The sequence below is a fragment of the Manacus vitellinus genome, unplaced genomic scaffold, assembly GCF_001715985.3.
Source record: "Manacus vitellinus isolate BGI_N305 unplaced genomic scaffold, ASM171598v3 scaffold_27_pilon, whole genome shotgun sequence".
Classification (NCBI taxonomy): Eukaryota; Metazoa; Chordata; class Aves; order Passeriformes; family Pipridae; genus Manacus; species Manacus vitellinus.
Genome location: NW_021940039.1, coordinates 5807596 through 5830048, shown reverse-complemented (window position 1 = coordinate 5830048; position 22453 = coordinate 5807596). Strand labels below are relative to the sequence as shown.

Here is a 22453-nt window from a genome sequence, read left to right as displayed (position 1 = left end):
AACCCCGCCTCGGGAGAGGGGGTTCTCCGCGACCTTCGGGGTGCCTGTGCCCTTCAGGGGTCCTTCTATCCATCCTCCCTGCCGGGGAAGAACCGCGCCCCGCTCCGCCCTTTGGGGGTCCCTCCATCCATCGCCCCACTCCGTGCGGACCCTCCTCAGAGGGGGCTGTACCGAGGGGCTTCCCGCCCCGGGGAGATGGGAGAGGGTGTGGGAAGCAAGTGGGATCCCCTAGAAACGTCCCTCTTCGCCTCAGGGAAATGGTGTTCGGACCAAGTCGGTGCCCGCTGAGGGGAACTCGGCGTCGGGGAGGTGTGGGAGGGCGAGGCAGCAGCTGGGGCTGGCGCGGGGCCGGGAGGGCAGCCGGGCTCCGTGCTGGGAAAACAATCGTGTCTGGAACGAGCTCCCCGGAGAGGGGGAGATGCCCTGCCCTCCGCCCTTGAGGAGAAAGCTTCAAGCCTAATCTGGGAAAGAAGGGACGGAGACACAGACACAAAGAGCGCTGGCTGCCGCCCCACCGGGTGCTCCCCATCCCGGTGCCTCCTGCGCTCGCTGCTTCCCAGCCTCGCCCTTGGAGTTGGGGAGGCTCCGGGCAGGACCACAAGTGCCTTTTTTCCAGAGTTAGCAGTGGCTTTTTCTCGTAAGCAGAGAATCTGACTGGAGGCTGCTGGATGCAGGGCATATCCCTACGGCACAAAGTTGCCGCGAAAGATGGGATTTGAGATGTGCTGGAAACGTGTGTGGACTGCAGGGAGGATGGCATGCTAGCTTATTAAATCAAATTATAAATCAGTTTCTGTGATAGTGGTGAAAGTGTAAGGGCCAGGTCTGCTCTGGGCTTTGTGCAGGTGAAACTTGTTTCCAAGCTTCACCATGGGTATAGATGGGATGGGATGGGATGGGAAGGGATCTTACTGGCTGCAATCCAGGGGATTATGTGTAACTCTGATAATGATGAAATTTTTGCTATGAGGAAGTAGACTGGACACTTGGGTAAGACACAAGCCTGGCGTAAGCCCTGGGCGAGCTCTGGCAGCCTCACTGCAAGTGCCAAAAGCGAGCTAATTTCAGCTTGTTTGGGTATTTCTCTACAAGCTGTAAATACGTTTCAGGATTGTGTTGGAGATTGACCCCACCAAAATTCATGAGCCAGAATACAAAAGCAAATGCAAATTCACCTTTCCCATCCTCTTCAATAATGGAATATTTAATCTTCCTGGTGCAAACAATGTCGGTGTTATGGCACTTCCTCATACACAGAGGGGAAGAAGGATCCAGTAAAACATATCATGTTTACAATCTATATATATTTAGAAAGTCAGCATGGTGCATTAACTGATATTCAGATTAGCTTTTGGCAGAGAGTGATGTGGAAGAAAAATTAAGAACTGCCCAACTATACCTGTTCTCTGAATCAATACCCAGGTCTCCATATCGAGCACCTTTGCTCTGAGTGGATCCAGGGGAGATTTGCTTACACCCATTTGCATAGTTTGGATAGAAGATAAGTCTTTGTGCTTTTATTAATTATTTAAATGAGAATTGCAACCAACAAACTCCTTTTAGTCACTTGCAACAGAGTGGATAAAGACCTTTTTGATTTTCCAACTTAGAGCTGGTAAAGGTTGCCTGTGACTCAGGAACTCCATGATTCAAGTTCTTCCTCACAAAACTTTGGATGTTTTTCAAAGCTCTGGCTTAGTTCCTGGCTTTACTAATTGGGCGAGAACTTCCTGGAATCAGGATGTTAATCTGAACCTTTTTGTTTTGTTACCAATCTGAACAACTCCTATTTTGGCTATTGTGGCCCAAACTTGGGTTTAGGCCAACTTTTAAAATAGTTTTTTTCCCTTTTGCTTTTTGCTATTAGACTGAAATTGTAGCAAAAACCGATTGAGGGTGTTTGGTTGGGTCTTCGATTAAAGGATTGTTTCTGGCCTAGGTTTTGGATGCACAGCACACTCTCAAAGTGCAATATTGTACAGGAGTAACACAAACCCGATGTGGTTTGTTGTTGGAAATGTGGTCAACCTATTACAGGGTGTGAAAGCAAGTTGGGATTCCTGAGTACTGTCTTTAGTCACTGATGTGCTGTGTGACATTAACTCAGTTACTGTAGCGGGGCTTGACCATTTCTTTTGCATTTGAGCAATGAATATGAGCCATTAATGTGAAGTTATTAATATATTCATTGCTTTGAATCCCTTAAAGCCTCTCTACCTGTTGAAGGGAGAAGCACAAGCTCTTGCTTGGATCTCTTCTGGTGTTAAGTGGCATCCTCAGGGGTGCTTTACAGTTCCTGTCTGAGTCCAGTGGTTTTTTGGGCAGTGAGATAAAACCTCTGCTCTGCCCAAACGGGGCATGTCCAGAGTGTGTGACAGAGCAGTTCTGTCCAGAGCTGTTCCTGAGCCACATTTCACTAGAACAAGTGCTGTTGGAAATGATGTAAAGCAACAGAACAAGTGTGAATGCTACTAATGCAACCTATAATAATAATAATGTTTGGAGTGGCCTTTAGAGAACAGAGATTGAGACACCACTCTGCTCACCTTTTTAGGTACAGCAGACAGTCAAACTTATTCTTTTGCTTGTTCATTTGTAGAAACAGCTGTAGAGTTTACATTTTTCTTCTTTAAGGCTAATAGCTGAGAGTTAACACATGCTTATGTGATTTCTAAAAGCTCTATCAAATTATCTGAGATTTGTCTTTGAGCAGTCAGCATCAAGGCATAATCAGATAAAAATCTGTATCTGCAACATCATACTGGTAAAAATTAATGTTGATCAGAACAAGAGCAAATGTTGGCTGGGCTTTGATACTTGAAGAACAAAGACATGAGTAGACATTAAATAACAAGGAGACAAGTAAGATGAAGGCTTTACTCTGTTATGGTTTAAAACCAAATTAAGGGCATGTTAAGGTCAAAGTTGTGTTCTGTCCTCTGTAATTGAAATGTAGGCCTTGAAAATTTGATGAAAAGATTGTCTTCAGAATTTCTGAATGAAACAAAGGAGCGGAATCTTATGAGGGTGTTGCTGTGCCGTAAAAATGGTTGGAGTGTGTTCTCTCTGAAATCCTCTTGCCCAACACTCTTTGGCTGCAGGGCAGCTGCCTCTTGCAGCTGGACAATGGTGTGAACTTAATGGATCCAAGTTTCCAGCAGAAACTGGAGGGTGAGAAGGAGCTGCTTCGCAGGGCAATCCAGAAAGAGCTGAAGATTAAAGAGGGAGCAGAAAATCTGCGCAAAGCGACGACGGACAGAAAGAACCTTGTTCATATCGAGCACGTGCTGAAATCTTCCAACCGGAAACTGGAGCAGCTGCACTGGGAACTGCAGGAGCTCAATGCAAGGATTGTAATAACAGACAAAGAGGAGAGTAAGACAGGTAGGTCTTGGGGCATGACTGACAGGAAAATTGTCCCATAGTGCTTCAATGGTTATAGATATGGAATTGATACAAGAGAAGATGACTAATGGTATTGATTGTGTTGTTTGTGCAGATGGATCTGCATCTCCAGATCCTTGTCTCTGGGAAAGAAACCCAGACCCCATGGCAAGGAAGGTTGAAGCTCTGAAAAAGCAGCTGCATGTTGAAATGAAAGTGAAACAAGGAGCTGAGAACATGATCCAAATGTATTCAACATCCAAGGTAAGCAGGAATAATCAGCCATATTGGAACATGGATTCCTGGATCAAAATTTGTATTTGAAGTCTGTACAGAAATCTCTCTCTGATAATTGGTGTGGGAGAAAAATGCATTTGCAAAGCTTGCCTGCTGAATCCTAGCTCTGTTTTTGGTCTCAACATAGTGACAGCACATCATGTTACTGCACATTAGGGTGGAATAAGAGGCACATTTAGTCACTGACTTGAGGAAAGAGTTAACAAAGCATTGGAGCTGTACACTGATTTGGTGTGATGTTTGGATATCACTGGGTTGTTATAAAGCACAGCAAGTGGCATCTCTTTATGTGAGAAAAGTTTTCAGAAATTTACTGGGTTCACATTCATCCCACTTTTTAAGTTTGGCATAATCATATTTAAAAGCCAAAGGATAACTTAAAAAATTTAAAATCCAAGCTTATTAGGAAGGTTAATTCAGTAAGACCAGCAGTGTGGAGGGTTGTGATATTTTTATTTGTTCAAAGCCTCTGCTCCCAGAGCACCGTAGGTGCCATTAGCCAGGGAACAACAGGTCTCAATGACTGCAGGGTTTGGTATTAACTGGACGTGTCCTTGACCTGTCCTCTCCTTCTGCAAATGGAGATTGTGATCTCAGTCCTTGACCCTCAGCGGTGCCTGCTTTACATAACCACTCCTGTATTCCATCCCAGGGTCCTTTGTGACCCTTCTTGCAAGTGCCACCTCGCCTTCATGAGTCAGCACATCGTTGTAACCCATTTTTCATGATCATGGGTCTCTCTCTGCGTCTGCTTTCCCTTGGCAGGAGCGGAAGCTCCTGGCAACAGCTCAGCAGATGCTTCAGGACAGCAAGACCAAGATTGAGATAATCCGCATGCACATTGTGAAAGTGTCTCAGGCAGCAGGAGGGATGGAAGAGGCCGTGGATCCAGCAGGTAAAATGCTGATACAGCCCAGAGCAGATGCAGCCAAAGCTGTAAGAGCCACAGTGCTCAGTGGATTTTCATCCTTGCCATGTTCTATCTGGCCAGTGAGGATGGGGAGCACCATCAGTGCCTTGGAGCTGCGTATTGAGGAGCTGAGGCACCACCTGCGCATCGAAGCTGCTGTTGCTGAGGGGGCAAAAAATGTGCTGAAGATCCTCGGGGGGAGTCGGGTCCAGGATCGCAAGTTCCTGGCTGAGGTGAGTGGGTGTTGCTCAGGCCTTCTTGGGTGGTTCCATGCCTCCACGTTAGTGATTTAGCATGAATGGAGGTAACCAAGTTACTAATTTAGGAAGTTCCTGTCTCTCTGTGGGGATGGACTGGTTGGGGTCACTTTCCCTTTTAGGGATAGCATTCCTTCCTTTGGTGAAATTTCTCAGGAACATCAAAAGCGACATTGATGGGGTGCTCAAGATCTATGGGAAAATATTTCACCTTGTTCCTTTATTAGCAAGATGTTGTCTTGTTGTGTTATTTTGAAGCTTACTTGAGTTCATAAAGGATTAATAGTACTTTGACTGGGGCTGTACATTGAGAATTCCTGCCTGTTTTCTGTTCCACTTCTCACTGGTAGGCTCAGGGTCGTTTGCAAGAGTCCTCTCAGAAGATTGACCTGCTGCGCTTGTCCTTGGAACGGCAGCTCAGTGAGCTTTCTCCTGATCACCCCAAGAGAGCACTCATCAAACAGGAACTGGTGAACACCTCGTCCCTGGGAGCCCGGCATGGCAGCATCCAACCCACCCCGGTCATCAAACCCACAGCCCTCACAGGTACAGGAATCCTGCGTGGCCTGTTGCTGTGAGAGGGGAAAAACAAGTTGTATTTCTTTCTGTTGTTTTAATGCCTCTTGTTATATGGACATTGGATTTTCTAGGAATTGGACTTATGTCTTCTAGGCCAGGAGAGCTTTCTGATCACATGGATTTGCAGTCTATTAATCCGGAGTCAATTTGAGCTATTAACCAAGAAATCATGAATCTGAGAAATTCTTGTTGAGGACAGGCTGACTAGAATCACTTCATCTTTTACATAATAATACTCCTTACTTTCCTAAAATTCCTCAGGAACACTGGAAGTGAGACTGATGGGGTGTCAGGATCTGTTGGAAAACGTTCCAGGACGTTCCCGAATGACTAGTTCTTCTCCCATCTGTGGCAGCCCAAGTGATTTGAGGTCCCTTTCCCGGACACGAGTTGGCCTGGGCATCCATGGCCGTGGTGTTGCAGGGAAGTACCTGCGGAGTGAAGAGCCATGTAGTGAGTATGGAGTTCACTGTTGACCTCTGAGGGGCACATGGGAGCAAGGAGGTTTCTCATCGTGGTGCTGGCTTAGCCTGGTATGAGTGTTGTTATAAAACACCTGATTTCTACAAAACTAATAGAGAGAATGTATTGCATCACACCTGGTTCCAGAACTGTCCTAGAAATTACATTTGGTTGGGATGTTCACCTTCAGCGTGAGAGGTTTTCTTTGGTAAAAGGTCCATGTTTTCTCCTTTGTCCAGATGAGGTCCTTGCTGTGCTCAAAGTGGACAACAAAGTGGTTGGCCAAACAAACTGGGGACCAGTTAATAACCAGGCATGGGACCAGAGCTTTGTCATTGAGCTGGACCGGGTGAGTCTGCCCCAGATTCCTGTGCTGTGTTTGTTTTCCCATTTCTCCTTACCTGATTTGCTTGTTTAGCTTCGTTTCCACTCGATTCAACTCTCTATTGCTGCTGTCCCCATGTCCTTTGATGTGCCACTTATCTCAGCCTTCCCCTGAAGGCAGAGCATCTCTGCCAGGCATTCAGCCTGAGCAGCATCTGTTGTCCTTCTCTGCTTATCTGAGAAGTTTTATTTCATCTTATCAGCAAAGTGGCTCTCAGGGATTTCTAAATGGGGAGCCAAGACAGCAACCTCCAAGATGGTCTGTAGCTAAGAAGATCTGAAAACATGAAAAGCAGAGAAGAGGGGGACTAAAGAAATTTTTTCTGTGTACTCTTTTTTATAGATTTTTTTTTTCTTTTGCAACGGCGTGCGTGTGCCATTTCCAGAGCGTGGGGCAGGATGTAACTCTTGTGCTTTTGTTTGTTTTTCTACCCCATCTCACCAGTCTCGTGAGCTAGAAATTGCAGTTTATTGGAGGGACTGGAGAGAGCTCTGTGCAGTGAAGTTTTTACGTTTGGATGATTTTCTGGATAACGAACGTCACGGGATGTGCCTCTCGCTCGAGCCCCAGGGGATGCTTTTTGCAGAGGTATAAATGTAAGCTTTGTTTCTTTTTCAGAGAACTCTGTCTGGTTAGGGTGCCTGCCCTGAAAGCAGTTGTTCAACCCAGAGTACAAGGAACGGAAGGAGCAGTAATCCAGAAGGGTAGAATGACTCCTGAAATCCCTTTGCACCAATATCCCACATAAGAATAAGGAACAACACAATATAATAGATGTACAGATGCCATAGCCTGGAGTGACTCTTCAGCTGCTCCACTGTAATTATGTGTGTGTGTCCTGTGAAATCCATTGGTTTTTATTTGCTTTCATTATGAATCATCAGTGACACTTTAATTAAGCATATAGCTTAATGGTCAGGATTGAATCACAGACTGTAGAATCAGAGATCCAAATTCCCTCTGGCTATGCTTATTTTATCATCTTTCTGAGGCTAATAATATCTTAAAGTACCATCAGTGAAGAGATCAGCTAGATAATCCCTTAAAAGCTACTGTACTTTCTCCTTTGTGTTGTGATGGAAGTTCCTGTGGTTGTCTTTCCAAAGTAGGATCTGGACCTCATGTACCAAAATTTGTCTCGTCTCCCTGCCTTCTTGATTTTTTGTGGTTGTTTTGTGGTGGTTGGTTTTGTTATTTTTGGTTTTTACTTCTGTGCCACGAACTACTGTGCTTGTTACCCTACAAATGGATGTGTTCTTTATGCATGGCTTTACAAATTGGAGACATTTTCTTTGGGTTAGGAATTAGTCTTAATTCTAGGAGTTTTCTGCATTCCCAGTAGCAGAGAATTTTGACAGCTAAACCCACAGTTGAAGTAAGAGCTGTTTAGAGACTAAAACCAGAATAACACAATCTGGAGTCTATGGAAGTGACTCCTAACTTACCAAACAGATAGGAATGGAGAACTTGACGAGGAAACAGGCATGTGGGAAAGTTTGGGTTTACAGTTTGAGCGAAGAATCCTGACAAATCCCTGTGGCTTCCCTGACAGGTGATGTTCTGCAATCCTGTCATTGAGAGGAAGCCAAAACTGCAGCGACAGAAGCGCATTTTCCCCAAGCAGAAAGGTGAGGGGCTGGACAACCGAGTGCTCACTGTCTGGGGCACGAGGGTGAGGGCAGGGGTTTCCCATTCCATCTGTGAGACATTAAAATGCCTGCTCATTACTGTGTAGGTGGAAGTTTGTTCAGTCAGTAAGTGCAGGCAGCCTGGCTGCAGCACAGTCTGTGATGTGACATTGTCACGGTGTTGCTATTCACAGTTAACGTTGGCAGGAAGATATAACTGCTGGTTGTTTAACAGACTTCTTAGCTCTGGGGCATAAGAAGGATGTGGACCTCTTGGAGCAAAGGCCACAAAGGTGCTCAGAGGGCTGGAGCACCTCTGGTCTGGAGGCAGACTGAGAACTTGGGGCTGCTCAGCCTGGAGAAGAAAAGACTCCGGGGAGACCTTAGAGCCCTTCTCAGTGCCTAAAAAGGGGCTCCAAGAGAGCTGGAGAGGGACTTTGGACAAGGGCCTGGAGTGACTGGACAAGGGGGAACGGCTTCCCACTGCCAGAGGACAAGGTTAGATGAAATCTTAGGAAGAAATTCTTCCCTGTGAGGGTGGTGAGGTTGTCCAGAGAAGCTGTGGCTGCCCCATCCCTGGAAGTGTCCAAGACCAAGTTGGATGGGGCTTGGAGCAACTTGGGCTAGTGGAAGGTGTCCCTGCCCATAGCAGGGGATGTTGGAATTAGATGATTTTTAAGGTCCCTTCCAACACAAACCATTCTGAGATTCTGTGGTAAGATCCAGGACTGAAACTGCACTAATTTAACCAGCAATGCTGTTACTGATGAGCAGATTTTGGAAAGTTTTCTGGAAAATTCTGAATTATAGAAGACTGGCATGAACAGGCTAATGACTGTCTGTCAAGTCTTTAAAGCTGGCATCTCAGATTCATGAGATTTATGGACTGCAATAACTTACATACTTCCTTTTTTCTCTGCAAATTCTTCCTTGAGAGGCTGAATAACATAAAACTTTACATACTGAGATTTTGTGGCAGTGAGGATAAATGAGATTTTATGTTCTTCAGAAAGTAGTAAAGATAATGAAACATCCCAATTGTTTAACTCTTTTTAAGACATTTTCAAAAACTTTCTGTTAACAGGCTGCATGATTAAACAGGCTGCAGTGTTGAAATACAAGAAAATCTGACTTAAAAGAGTATAAATTTTTAACATTATGCAAGTTCATCTTGAGGATTGTTATGATATTGTATGGAGTTGAACTTAGGTGAAATATTAGATGTGTTTCATCATCATTATTAAACTTTCTTCCCTGAGAAATGCCCATTTTCCCAGGGCTAGGTTTTTGGATAACTCATTTGGGTGAAAACTATAATTACTTGAGACTGTATGTGTTACAGGAGACTGTATGTGTTGTCATCTCACTGGTGTTTTGACTCTGACTCCTCCAGGGAAGGAATTTCTCCGAGCTCCTCAGATGAACATGAATGTTGCTGCCTGGGGTCGCCTGATGATGAGTTTCCTCCCTCCCTGCAGCTCCATCAGCACTCTGAGTCCCCCACTCCATGATCCCACTCAGACAGACTTTTCTCCAGTTTCCCCACAAAGTCCTACAGATTCAGTGTCCAAACTGAGTGGGTGAGTCATGTTCTGAGTGTTGCTGGATGACACTCTGGAATGGGGGATAGATATTAAAATTCTGTTACATCTTACTAAGGTGGAAGAAGACCCTGATGAGAAAAATGTGTCTGTCTGCACAAAAAGATGTAAAATTTCTGTGCTGTAAAGGAAAGAAAATTCCACTCATTAAATGTCTTCACCAGTACAGTAACCGATCTAGGCAAGGTCACCATGTGATTGTTGTGATAAAAATGCACATGTACTCCAACCACTGGCCTAGTGTGGCAATCAGAAGGGACATAGCTGAGCTTTTAAATGTGCTGTAGAAAAAAGTTCCCCCAAAATAAATTTTTTAATTGTTGGAGTTAATTTTTAGAGAATCAGTCATTCTCTGAAGAGATTATTCCCACTGACACACAAGACCTAGAAAAGAAAAATACTTGAGTCAACTACTGTGTTAGTACTAAAAATCAAGATTTCCTATAAATTCTTGATCATACTTATTTCTGCAGACCTGTGTTTCCTTGGTTTTATAGTGTCAGAAAACCAGTGTTGGAATGTGAGTCTAACCAACTTTTAATTAATTTAGAAGACTTTGTTGATACTTCGTAGACTTTTGGTGCGAATCAGGGAATCCTGTTGTTCAGTGATTTGGAGTGAACTAACACAGCAAAAGTGACACAAAGGTGTCTGTGTACAATACTCATCCCTAAGGCAGAGTCTCCTTCAATTCTGTCTCACAAATGCAGTGACTTCCCTGTGTCTAAACTCACCTTTGCTGATGAAGCACCACCCAAGCCTCCACGCCTTTTCCTGATGGCCAACTCCAAGGAATCAGCACCATCTCCTGCAGATTCCCCGGTAATCACATGGGCTAATTGGGAAGCTTGTCTTGGTTGGTTGGTGTCCTTTCAAATTCACTGTACTTTAGGCAAACACCTCCTCGTTAGCTGTCTGATCTCCATGGATTCAGAATCCTGGGTGCTGTTTTGGTATGGAGTCTTCACAAAGAGTTGCACTTCTCTTTCTTTCTCTTTTCTTTCCCCTTTTTAAAAAAATTATAATTTGCTTTTCTTAGAGAAGCAAAATGGAGGTAGGTCAGCACTGGGAGTCCAGGGCAAGAGTACAGAAGAGATGACTGCCCAGAGAAAGCAGGAAAGGAGGGCCAGCAGGCTTTTAGGAGCAGATGAAGTTCTTTGTCACTAAAATAATGGGCAAAACCAAGAGCAGCTCTGCTTTTGTGATGGGAAGGAACAGGAAAATTGCTTTGAGTAGTAAAATGGTTAATGACCTGTGTTCTACCACATCTTACCCTTTCTCATTTGGCTTGGTGATAGAGGGAACTACAGTCTTTGATCATTGTGACTCTTTTGACGTGACAGGCCTTTTTTCTAGGAAGGAAACGTTCTACCCTAGACTTTTAGAAGTGTTTATTTTAAAGGGTTTGACCCTATAAAAAATATTGTATGTGGGAATAGCTTTATGTGCCCACAGACAATCTGTTTTCATGCTGCTTCCCCCTGAGCAGAGGTGATGACCAACTGCAAGAACTTGACTGTGGTTATGCTGGACCTTGACAGAGGAGAAAATTTGGTTGTGGGTGTTCAGGTCAGATTCCAGAGGATGACCCACTGTATTTTTCTTTCTCTTCCTAGTGCCTGAAGAGGCTGCATGTTGAGGAGAAGTCCTGCAGTTCTGCTGTAACAGGATTTCCAATCCCAACGTCTCCAAGGTAACTGTGGACAGCACGGGCTGCCTTAGGTCACGGGTTAAAGAGTCACTGGGCTGAAATTTTTTAGCATGCAGTCTAAAATTCTGCTCAAGGTGTGCTTTGATTTCTTAGCACCAGATTCTTAGTTCTGAGTGAGGACAATACCATGAAAGCTCTTCATTCCACTCACTGGAGGAGTATGGAGTGTCTGTTGCCTTTTAAAGATGATCCTGAACTAAAGCATTTAGGTTTTTATTTAAAAAAAAAAAATTCTTTCCTAGCAATTCTGTAGCCTGAGTTTCCTTATGGCTGACATTACATTTAAAGCATCTCTTTATTCAGCTACTTTTTTCCAGCAACATGTTATGTCTGTTGTCTCAGTGTGTTTTATTTCCAATTCCTGTTTGAGAACTTCCTTTCTCCTTATGCCCTTGTCCTGCCAGCACTGTGGACATGTTCATGTCTGATTACCACAGTTGATGCTGATCCTGCTGAGAGGAGCGTAGGAGAAATTGAATTTTACCACCCCAAGGATGTGGGGGTGGAGGGGAACTAATCCTGTTATAGGAAGTGACAGAGAGAGCAGCCTTGGAGAGTCAGGATTGTTCCTCTTGTTGCCAGTACAGATGGAAGTGCTCCCTGCCACTGGGAGCACTTCCCTCACTTTAAGATTCCTATTTTCAGTGGCAGAACAGCAGCAGCCCTTAGCTGTCAGGATTTCAGCTTAGGTGAGGAGTGGTTGGCACAGCTGTTTGCTTTCCCTTTTGCTAAAGAGAGCTCCTTCCTCTAACACAAACACACACTCCTTTGTTATCTGCTCGTGCATCTCTTGGGGGTTGTCTCAGCAACTCTTCTGTTTGTCTGCAGGAAAAGGACAGTTCAGCTGGAGGATTTTCACTGCATCGCTATGCTGGGCCGTGGCCACTTTGGGAAGGTAGTACAGAAGGACACTGGAGCAGGGCAGTGGGGCTGTGGTTGTGAAGATGGGGCTCTGCTTTGGGGTCTGAATAGAGACATTGCAGTACAGGAGAGATTTGTAGCAATGCAGATGCAGAACAAACCCAGCCCAGCCACACAAGCAGCTGAAAATGGTTGTTAACAGTCAAAACTCCTGAAGATTTGTGGCTTCAAAGCCTGGAGAAAACTGTCCTGGGAGTGCTAAATCATTTCATAAAGCACACCATTGCCATCCCTTTCATTATTATGAGGATCAGTTGTGGAATAGCTCCATTCCCAAAATCTGTGTGCTTGCTTGCTGTGAGAGCTCGTGAAGCACTGGGCCAGCTGTGAGAACATAACTTACACTGACATCCTTCTGCACTGCTGCAGCTCAAGGAGCAGAGCTCTGTTTTTGGAGTTCCTTGAGCTGGGTTTTGAGAATGACTGTGTGGAATTGATGGAAATAGTTTGTGTCAATGGGAGTTGAGATTTGTTTGAAGTACAGCTTTTCTGTTGTTTTTCAGGTACTGCTGGCCCAATACAAGGCAACTGGGAAGCTGTATGCCATCAAAGCCTTGAAGAAAAAAGACATTATCAGGAGAGATGAAATTGATAGGTGAGCTTTGTTTGGAGATGGTACTATTGCCAGAGGCTGAGTTAACACACCTGTAATCAAGTGTTAGTATGATGTGTTCTGGCCATGGTACTGTTAAGGTTAAATATGACCTTAAGTCTTGGATAACTAAAATCAAGAATAAGGAAACTTATAATGGGGTCTAACTTTTGTAAGAATGACACCTGGAGAACCCTCTAAAAGTCAAGGTTTGCAAGTGTATAAGAGAAATATTTGCATTGGCCCTCACTTTTTATTTCTCTAACTTAAGATGTAATGATTTTCTCCTTCATCCTGTCTTGCTCAAAACAGCCTTTTCTGCCAAGTTGTAACATTGATGTTTTTGTCCTTTGAATCCTGGCAGCTTGAACTGTGAGAAGAGAATATTTGAAGTGGTCAATTCTTCTGATCACCCATTCCTTGTGAACATGTTTGCATGTTTCCAGACACCTCATCATGCCTGTTTTGTGATGGAATACACTCCAGGTGGGGATCTGATGATGCGCATACACGAGGATGTCTTTCCAGAGCATATGGCACAGTGAGTTAGAATTAGTCAGCTCTCCAGGCACTATAAATTTTTAACTCGAATCTCATATATATTTCCTGATAACTGTTTCTGTCTTTTAGGTTTTATACAGCCTGTGTAGTCCTGGGGCTCCAGTTCTTGCATGAGAAGAAAATTGTTTATAGGTAATGCAGCAGAGACTCAAGTATAAGTTTGGCAACTTGGAAGTTGGTTTCTCCTGTAGCTGTGTCTGGAGCTCACTGTTTTGCTGGGGTTTCTAATCTTTCTGTCTGTCTTTATTTCCTCCACTGCCTGTTGCTATCAGCATGTTCATCGTGCTCACAGTAAAGAAAGTCACCTAGAAGCAGTTCATCTGGCATGTTGCAGGTGATTAATCCTCTGTGACATGTCAATACATTCTGGGGGGCACCTGTAAGTTACTGCTTTCCTTTTTTCTTGGTAGTCAAGTAATTTGTCATGCTGTTGTGGGAGCCCTGTTCCAGATGACTTAGCCCCACTCAGCTCGAAGCTGCTTTGTGAGCCTTTTGTTTAGAGGAAAATATCAATAAATTAAGGGGAATCTTCCAAATAATACATGATTTAAACCAAATGTAGACTTTACTCAGTTTAGGTTTTATTCTGTTTATTAACACTACCTTCTACCTCTTGCAAAAAAATATGTTGGATGGCATTCCTGAGACTTCAGCCACTGTTTTCTTAAATCTCCTTTGCCTGCAGGGACCTGAAACTGGATAATCTCCTTTTAGATGCTGAAGGATTTGTGAAGATTGCAGATTTTGGATTGTGTAAGGAAGGTGAGGGACTGGAGAAGCTGAAATGGAGCCATGAGGATTAGTTTAGGATCTGGGCTGTAGTAAGTGGATGTGTGTAACTTGTATTAATTCCCATTTTAAAAATTAAAAGAAAAACAAAAAAACCCAACAAACCAAACAACAAAAAACCTCACCTATCAGGCCATGATGAACTTGGGAAGAGTACTTTGTCCTTTAATCTTCAGGAAACCCGTGAAGGCTTTTAAAATGTGCTTGTTTGTTCAAGGAGCCAGAATATAGGATACTATAAAATGTGTCCATGAGTAAATGAGCAATGGAGTCTGCAGGAGGTTTTCTTGGTTTTGCTGTTTATTTAAGCACTGTCTGTATATTTGTTATTTGGAGCTGTTGGGGGCCTCAGGTTTCCCATTTCCTCACTGGCATTTACAAGCCTTAGTGGGAACTCTTGCCCAGGTAACAACATCAGGTGACAAACTACAGCTCTCAGAGGCAAGGCTGCCTGTGATCCATTCAGTTATGTGTGCTGGATTTTACAAGTGTCCTTTTCCAACAGGAATAGGTTTTGGAGACCGGACAAACACCTTCTGTGGCACCCCTGAATTCCTGGCTCCAGAAGTCCTGACGGACATCTCGTACACACGGGCAGTGGACTGGTGGGGACTGGGTGTGCTCATTTATGAGATGCTTGTTGGTGAGGTAAGGCCACCTTTCCTCAGGGGATCTCACTAACCAGGCTTGGGGACCAGACCACTTCAGAGAAAATTTGCTAAATGTAGCCAGTTATTTATTATTACTTCAGTTACATTTTTCTCATTCCTTGTACTTGCCAAACGTTAATTAATCCAACAGCTCCCTGCTGTTCTCATCCCTATTTAATAGTGAGGAGTGGGTGGTATTTGTATTAAATAATAGAATGTCCCCATTGCAGTCACCATTCCCTGGAGATGACGAGGAGGAAGTCTTTGACAGCATAGTCAATGATGAAGTCCGGTATCCACGATTCCTTTCAGCTGAGGCACTTTCTATAATCCGGAAGGTAATGGGCTTGGTGGGTCTCTGGGAGCCTGAGGAATTGTGAGTGGATCCAGAGGGACTCAATTAGGACTGGATACATCTGTGTGTGTAATCTGGAGCTGCCTACACAGACTAAGGAAACATTTAACATTTACACGTATTTTTCCTTTCCATCTCTTTACATAAATGCAGTCCTTCTGTGTAAGGATGACTAAGCAGGCTGCTTACTGTTCCTGCTAAGTCTGACATGGAGAAGTGTTGATTCAAGGGCAGGAGTGTCAGAGCCATTCAGTGGAGATGGCTGGACTCAGGGTTTGAATGTGACCCTGTAGTCACAGGTGCACAATTAAGCTGAGATGCTTCACGCAGTTTATAGCAGGTATCTTATTGCTGTTGGCAAGTTGTTTACAAGGAACTAGGTCTGAGCTATTCCTGGCAGATGACCTTGGTGCAAAGTGAAAATGAGAAGATACTGAGGGCTCAGTCCATCCCCTTTCTTTTGTTTTTCTCTCTGGAACATTATTTCTGTCCATCCTTGTTCCCGCTGTTTAATTTTGTACCGATATTTCTGCAGCTGCTTCGGAAATGTCCAGAGCGTAGACTGGGAGCAGGGGAGAAAGATGCAGAAGAGATTAAAATCCAGCCCTTTTTTAAGGTAGGAACTCGCTTTATTTCCCTCCCCATCATTTTTTGTGTCTGAGCTGAGAGTGATTTGCTCTCTGTTGGTGTTGAGGCATATTTCCATTAGTGAGATCTTAGTGATAGTTTCTGTTGCACCTCATTGCTCCATTCAGGAATATGTGTTTTAATTCACAGTTGAAATGGCATCCCACGTGTTTTCTGGGATCTGTAAGCTGCCAGAGCCCCTTTGTTATTTCTGATTGTGCTGCTTCTATGTACAAATACAACCAACTTTAGAGACATCAATAAATACTCCTTTTTAAATGAAGCTGCAGCATCAAAGATGCTGTGTAGTGATGGCAGTGATTGCCAGTCAGTCTATTTGATGGCAGCTGCATTTGTCAATCTGGCTTGTTCCCTTCTCTTACAGGGAATTGATTGGGATGCCTTGCTTGCCAGGAGACTGAAGCCCCCCTTTGTGCCCACGTTGAGAGATCCAACAGACATCAGCAACTTTGATGAAGAGTTCACCTCCCAAAAGCCAATCCTCACTCCCCCCGAGAGGGTTGCTCTCCTCACCCACAAGGAGCAGACTGTCTTCAAGAACTTTGACTTTGTTTCCAGACACCTTTTAGATGTGTGACTCCTGTGCCATACAAAACATGAAGAGATTGTTACCACCTTGAGAGGACTTGGCATGGGCAGTGGAAAAGTCAACAGGATCCCTAGTACAGGTAGTGCTGCCCTGCAAGCTGAGTTAACGTGCTGTGGGTTTCCCAGCCCCATTTGTTGGAGGGATCCTGGATGTCAGTTATCTTTAAGGAATAATTAATGTTTGACTGGATGTATCTTCTGCTGTCACTGAATATAGATGGAAATTTGGAATTTAAGCTGGACTCAAATCATCTCTTCAGCCCAGGTTACTCTTTGAAAAAAGCCTAAGTAAGTAGTGTGGCTTTTTAAAGTTGTAGAGTAGCAGGGGAGTGGCCTCTTCTCACCTATTTTCTAGAGAAGAGATGCAGCATTTCCTCCTGGTAATGATTTTATGCCATTTCCCACTCATAAATATGTGTATGCCAGACAAGGAGTGGATTTTAACATAACCAAGACAATGATTGTTTGATAACGATCCAAGTGATTTATCTTAAGGAAAATTAATCTCTTTCTACTTCTTTAAGGATGCCAAATATTAGCCATTGTTTTTAATGATATAAAACCCCACAGCTTTGCACGTTTTTCCTTTTTTTTGAAAATAAAGATATCTTTCCTTATATTAAATGTTCAGCTTTTCATCTCCTTTGTGTTCGCTGAATGTTTTAGATTAGGGCTAACCACAGTCTGCTCAACAGGCAGGATTTTATTTTGCTCTGTAAATGTCAATAGTAATATTTTTTTTCTTCCTTCTCACTCAGGTTGTCTGTGTACATATTGCATGGTGTCATCAGCTGGCACATACCAATGACTGCAGTCAGGTTGTCTCTCCACACAGTTTATCAATGTGTATATCCTGCATCTTTTTTGGGGACAGCTAAGTAATGACTGTTAACACTGGAAAAACACCAAGTCAAAGACTATTTCATTTGCCTGGTAAAATACCTTGTAATTATACTTAATAAGATACATTTTCATCTCTTAAATCCATGTTACCTTGTTGGGCTAAAAGGGAAGGTTGAAGCATCACACTGATGCAAACAGGGACAGAGTCATTGCTCTTTCAGTTTTTCTTTGCCAGATGTAGACAGGAGGGGGACTAAGGCAGCTGATCTGATCTGGAGATAAGGATCTAGAGAATTGGCCTTGTTAAACCAGGACTGGTCCAAATGCTTCAGAATTCAACACAGTAAGAGCTGTGTTTGTGCAAAACACACTGAACCTGGATTTCCTATTTTCAGAGCCAAGTATAAGTGCTGCTGAAAATTCCCTCCTACAAAGGTCCTTTCAACCTCCTGCTCAGACTGACAGGACACTGGCTCCTTTGGAGCAGGATACACGTTTTCCTTGCTGCTGTTTGAGTGGTAACAGTTGGCTGTTGGCCCCTCTGGTGTGTTTTGTGGCTTTTCTTAAGGTCAAGGCCACTGTGAAGTGGGAAGTAGCACAGTGGATTGTTAGCACAGGTGAAACCTAGAACTTGGGTTCAAAGAGAGAGGCATAAAGAATTAAAGAACGCATATTTAATATTTTATTTTATAATTTAGAGTAAAAAAAAAAGGAAAGTTATCATCCCAGTGCTTTTTAAAAGTAATTACCAAAGAGAGCAAAACTGTGCTTTGAGCTGTAGTACCTGCTGACAAATTTCTACTTGACTGACACCTTAAGAACCAGAAAAGGTGATCCAGACTTCAGCAGGCACCACAGTGACACCAACAAACTACAGAATCCATTCTGGATGCTATTACAGTGTCACAAAACCAACCCTTAGTGTTTTTATATCCCTCATAAGAGCTTCTACCCTGAACAAACCAGGCTGGGAACTGATCACAAACTCTGGACTTGGTCTAAAAAGGAATCTTTTGCTGGTTTTGAACTGCTTTTGGACTGTCATGCTGTGTTAGTGACTACACTGTTCTTTCATGAGTGTTCATTAACTTTAAACCCCGAGTGCATCCTCCTGGCTTGCCAGATGTGCTCCTGAGCTGGTGTCAGTTCCTGAGCCAAGGCAATTAAGGCACAAAATAATTTTAACTAACATTTTGTTGTGGTGTTTTTTGGTGTTTGGTTGTTTTTTGTTTTGTTTTGTTTTGTTTTTTTAACAGAAAAGGGTCAGGACTAAAATTGACACCACAGCCTTCTCTGTTTTTAAAGCTGAAGTTGGCCATCCCAAACTTCCTTTTAATATCCCATGGAAAATTGAAGTATGACCTTTTATTTCAATGGAAAACAAGTACACTTGCTGCTGTCCTGGAAGCTGTCAGCACTCCTCGTCTCATCCACCAGGACCTGGCAGCTTTCCCCTTGCACTGAAATTGTATTCTTTTATTAAAATCTCACTAGTATGTTGAGGTAGTAGTAGTTTTACCAATAACTCAGTAGCCAAGCATAACTTTTCTATCCAGAGAAAAGTGGATGGTATTATTCTTTGCTGACTTAGTTCAAAATAGCCTGTGAATTGGTAACAGCAGCATCAACTTAAAAAGCTGTGAGGAAGCTGCTCAGGGCATCACAAAGTACAGGCTAATTATCTCATAAGCTGAATTGGGTGTCTTACAGCTGTTTCTCATGCACATTAACAGTGTTAAGCCTCAAAGCTTTGTGGAAAGCATTAACTTGAGGCATGTGGATGAAATGAAATTTGCTTTTGACTGTCTAAATATTTACTCAAGTATTTGTTTCATGCCCAGTACTACTGACAAAAGGCACTGTAGTTCTCACAGTCAGAACTAGGCTGAAGAAAGGCCACAGGAATTATATTGAACCTGGCTGGTTTTGTCTGTAATTGCTGCTTTTTCCTAGCAGCAAAAGGAAAGGGAGACCTCAGGGAAGAGAATTCTTCAGGAGATGTGGATGCAATTAAGAAAAGGAAATAAATTTAGAGAGATACCTTTGCTCAGACCAGAAATCAGCTCTGCTGGCCTTGGCCTTCCCAGAACCAGTGTCTCATCTTTAACAGTGTTATTTGTATATAAAAAATAACCCTGGCTATTCCTGAAATGTACTTTGCAGGACGAGCAGGTTGTGGAGCAGGTTGCACAGTCCGTGATGTGTTAAAGTTCAGTGCAAGGAAGCAGCAGCAATTGCACGAGCAAAGCTCTGCCCAGCAACCTGCAGGTGTGTTGGTACTCCTGGGACTAGACAGGCTCACTGTTCCTGTGGAAATAGATTTGCTCCCATGCAGTGAGGTGGCGTGAGCAGAAGAATCTCCAGAGGTTGAGGATTATCCCCTGGTCAAAGGGATTCTCCAGCTCGGAGTGGCGCAGGTAGGAGATGCGGTGGTGGGACATGAACTCCCAGGTTGTGGTGTTGCACGAGATGAGGTACAGGTGGGAAACAAGCAGCAGCAGGACCACAGTGGTGAATATGACTATCAGGAGGAAGGAGAGCAGGAGGAAAATGTTGTACTTCAGCCATTCCCAGGACTGTTGAAAGTAGAGGCCTGACCTTTCAATTCAAAGAGAAATAAATCTGCAGTTAAAGGAGCAGAATAAGTTCCATAAACCTGATGGCACATTTAAGTTTGATTCATAACTAGTGAGCTGCTGATAATCCTTTACTACACAGAGTTAATATACTGTAAAGTCCTGAGAGACTGCACCTTTAGGGATTGGAATCTAAGAAGTTCAGAAATGCTGGTTCCCCTGACAGCTGAGAGACAATCGCCTTGAGTTAACTCCTCTCCTGAACAGCTGGAACCCTGATGGAGTTTCCAGCACTTGGATTTGTAAACAAAGATCAGTAACTGAAGCAAAATGAACAATGAAACCTAAATTATCAGATTCTGCTCAAGATTAGGGGGCTCCAGGATGCAAAAGACAGTGAAGATCCAAAGCCAATCCAATGTTCTACACCAGCCCTTCCATGGGCCTCGAGGAGCACCACAGCCATCTCAGGGGTCCAAAAGCCACCTCCTGCCCTTACCAAGCAACGTGGCCTCCCCACAGCAGAACCACCAGCTGCACAGTCAGGTAGGCTATGAAGAGGGGGTGGTTCCTTTCTCCCACACAGTTCTCGATCCAGGGGCAGTGGTGGTCGTAGCGCCGCACGCAGTGCTGGCACAGCTGGCAGTGCCTGGCTCTCATGGGCTGCTGCAAAACAGAGACAATCAATCAGAAAAAGAAAAAAACTCACTGGCAGTAGTCACTGCAGTAGTGCTGTCCCACTCCCTGCTTGGTAGAACAGAACATCATGCAAAACTCTTCCTCCACAGCAGTCCTGTCCCTAAAGCACTCCAGGGTGAGACAACAGCACATCAGCATTGCTAAGAACAGCTCAAAGGGGTTGTGATTCCCCTGCTACAGACCCGAATGGGTGAGATTCAAACTAAGTGACTCTCCCACATTATTTCTATCTACACATCTTTATTATCTACATATTTATAGGAAGTCCAGTGTGCCACGGAGGGAGACAGAGCCAATGAGTCCATTCAGGAAAGCACGGGCAGACTATTGAGGTGAGAAACTAGGACCACTGCTGTTGAATAGAGTGGGCAGGGATGGGATGTTTTTAAGGGATGCACAGAGGGGGGAATTGTCTGCTTCTGTCAGTACAAGACACTTGCACAGGAAAGCAGCTCAAATACCAGGAACAGAAAAGATGAAAGACCTGACTGAGAAAAGCAGTGATTCCTAAGATTTGTGCCCTGAAGCATCAAAATGCTTTGCCAGCTTTTCCTCCTGCAATAAGCTCACTTCTCCTGGTAGATATTCTTTAGGAATTTATGGAAGCTGGGATAATGCTTAATTTTATTAAACCGATAAGGATCACTCTGAAAACAGGCCTCTCTAGGCTTTAGGCAAACTGTTTTAAGAGCTAATTAAATTGCTCTAATTTCTCCTTCATGCTGTCTTTTACCATCCAGGCCAATGTTCTGTTGTTTTAAGGCCTCCAAACAAGCTCTCAGTGATGATCAGTTCACACAGGGCCTTCAACTGCCCTTCTGACTATCAAGGTATGTTCAAAATAACCTTCTCGACACTGGTTGACATGGCAGTAAGAATGCAGAATACAATTTTTCCATGGCAAAAGAAGATCCTTGTTTCTACAAGCCAGCAGGGACTTCCAGCCTTGGAAAACTGGCCTTTGTGCCAGTGTCCATCACTGCTACATGTGTAGCTACACAATCTGGCCTCCTCTGAGCAGCACCGATGGAGCAGAAAAACACCAACAGCAGCAGCTGAACTTTCAGATCACTCATCCCACCCTGTTCCAGCATGTTCTGGATGCCCACCTTCACCAGGCAGTAACCACAGCGCCGCAGCTTCACATCACCCACAGCCTGGGGGATCACCAGGCCCTGTCCTTCAGCCTCCCCTGCCTGCAAAAAAGAGACAGAGGAAGGTTTGTGTGGTGCTGTCTTGGCATGACTGAGCTGTCTTACTGCATCTTTTTACTTAGCAGTTACACAGTGCTGGTTATCTCTATCATTAGGAAAGTTAAACAAAATAATTCCTTGGAATTCCTAGAGACACTGCAGTTGTGGTACAGTGAGAGAGAAGGGGCTCCTGTAACCACGCAAAGAATGTTTGCATAGAGGCAGAAATAACTCTGGACAAGACACACTTTGGGACAAAAACAAGATTTCATTTCCAAACACAATAATGATGTCTTTTCAGTATAAGCAGTGCTACTTATTCATCCACAGCCACACTCACATTAAGGATGGAAGACCAAGACTGATCATGCTTTTGTCCTGCACAGTCTGGCAGGCAGTGAACCTCAGGCAGACTATCAGTTACTGGAACTTTGCATCTCCATTTATCTCACTGTAACTTGTTTGTGTGCGTGTCCTCTGAGAGAGCAACAAATCCATAAACAGTTCAATAAACAGGGCTGCAGAGAGCACTGTCTGCCAAGCCTGCCCTTCAATTTAGGTTTTTGTGCACTTGTACCACTTAAGCAGCAGTTAGAATAAAATAGGTCATGTACACATTCTATAGGGCACTGCAGCCTCTGCTGGAAGAGAGGACTTGGGCTCAAATGGCACAGTCACTTACAAGGTCAGTGTGGTGTGAAAGGCACATTTAAAGTCTGAACCCTTTTGCTGCTGTTACAGAATACGAATGTGAGGCAGTCTGGTCTCATCTCCGATGGGCTGTGCATGTTTCCTTCATGCCAGCACAACAGAAACTATTTCAC

At 43.9% G+C, this 22453-nt stretch overlaps 2 protein-coding genes across 2 annotated transcripts in view; one reads left to right on the top strand and one right to left on the bottom strand.

The window, feature by feature from the left end:
* Positions 1 to 2829: 2829 nt before the first annotated feature.
* Positions 2830 to 16916, top strand: PKN3 (protein kinase N3). The gene is made up of 21 exons (XM_029960512.1): positions 2830 to 3384; positions 3500 to 3648; positions 4447 to 4576; positions 4673 to 4824; positions 5199 to 5394; positions 5689 to 5880; positions 6129 to 6238; positions 6719 to 6862; positions 7827 to 7902; positions 9296 to 9482; positions 10214 to 10325; positions 11120 to 11196; positions 12043 to 12109; positions 12639 to 12730; positions 13092 to 13268; positions 13358 to 13420; positions 13974 to 14050; positions 14583 to 14725; positions 14958 to 15065; positions 15618 to 15698; positions 16095 to 16916. The coding sequence occupies exons 1-21, from the start codon at positions 3141 to 3143 to the stop codon at positions 16305 to 16307; spliced, it is 2790 nt and encodes a 929-aa protein (XP_029816372.1). The 5' UTR covers positions 2830 to 3140; the 3' UTR covers positions 16308 to 16916.
* Positions 15755 to 22453, bottom strand: part of ZDHHC12 (zinc finger DHHC-type containing 12) — a 7876-nt gene continuing 1177 nt past the window's right edge. The window contains exons 2-4 of the mRNA XM_029960581.1: positions 21546 to 21632; positions 20237 to 20403; positions 15755 to 19759 (exon numbers count right to left, since the gene is read on the bottom strand). Coding sequence (XP_029816441.1) covers positions 19450 to 19759; positions 20237 to 20403; positions 21546 to 21632 — 564 coding nt within the window. The 3' untranslated portion in view covers positions 15755 to 19449. The remainder of the gene's footprint in view (positions 19760 to 20236; positions 20404 to 21545; positions 21633 to 22453) is intronic.

What these genes read in the sequence shown, in the direction of transcription:
- PKN3 (XM_029960512.1), top strand. Translation starts at nt 3,141, where the DNA reads ATGGATCCAAGTTTCCAGCAGAAACTGGAGGGTGAGAAGGAGCTGCTT. An exon ending in TTGTCATTGAGCTGGACCGG is followed by an intron (nt 6,239 to 6,718) that starts GTGAGTCTGCCC and finishes CCATCTCACCAG; the next exon opens with TCTCGTGAGCTAGAAATTGC. An exon ending in TCAGTGTCCAAACTGAGTGG is followed by an intron (nt 9,483 to 10,213) that starts GTGAGTCATGTT and finishes TCACAAATGCAG; the next exon opens with TGACTTCCCTGTGTCTAAAC.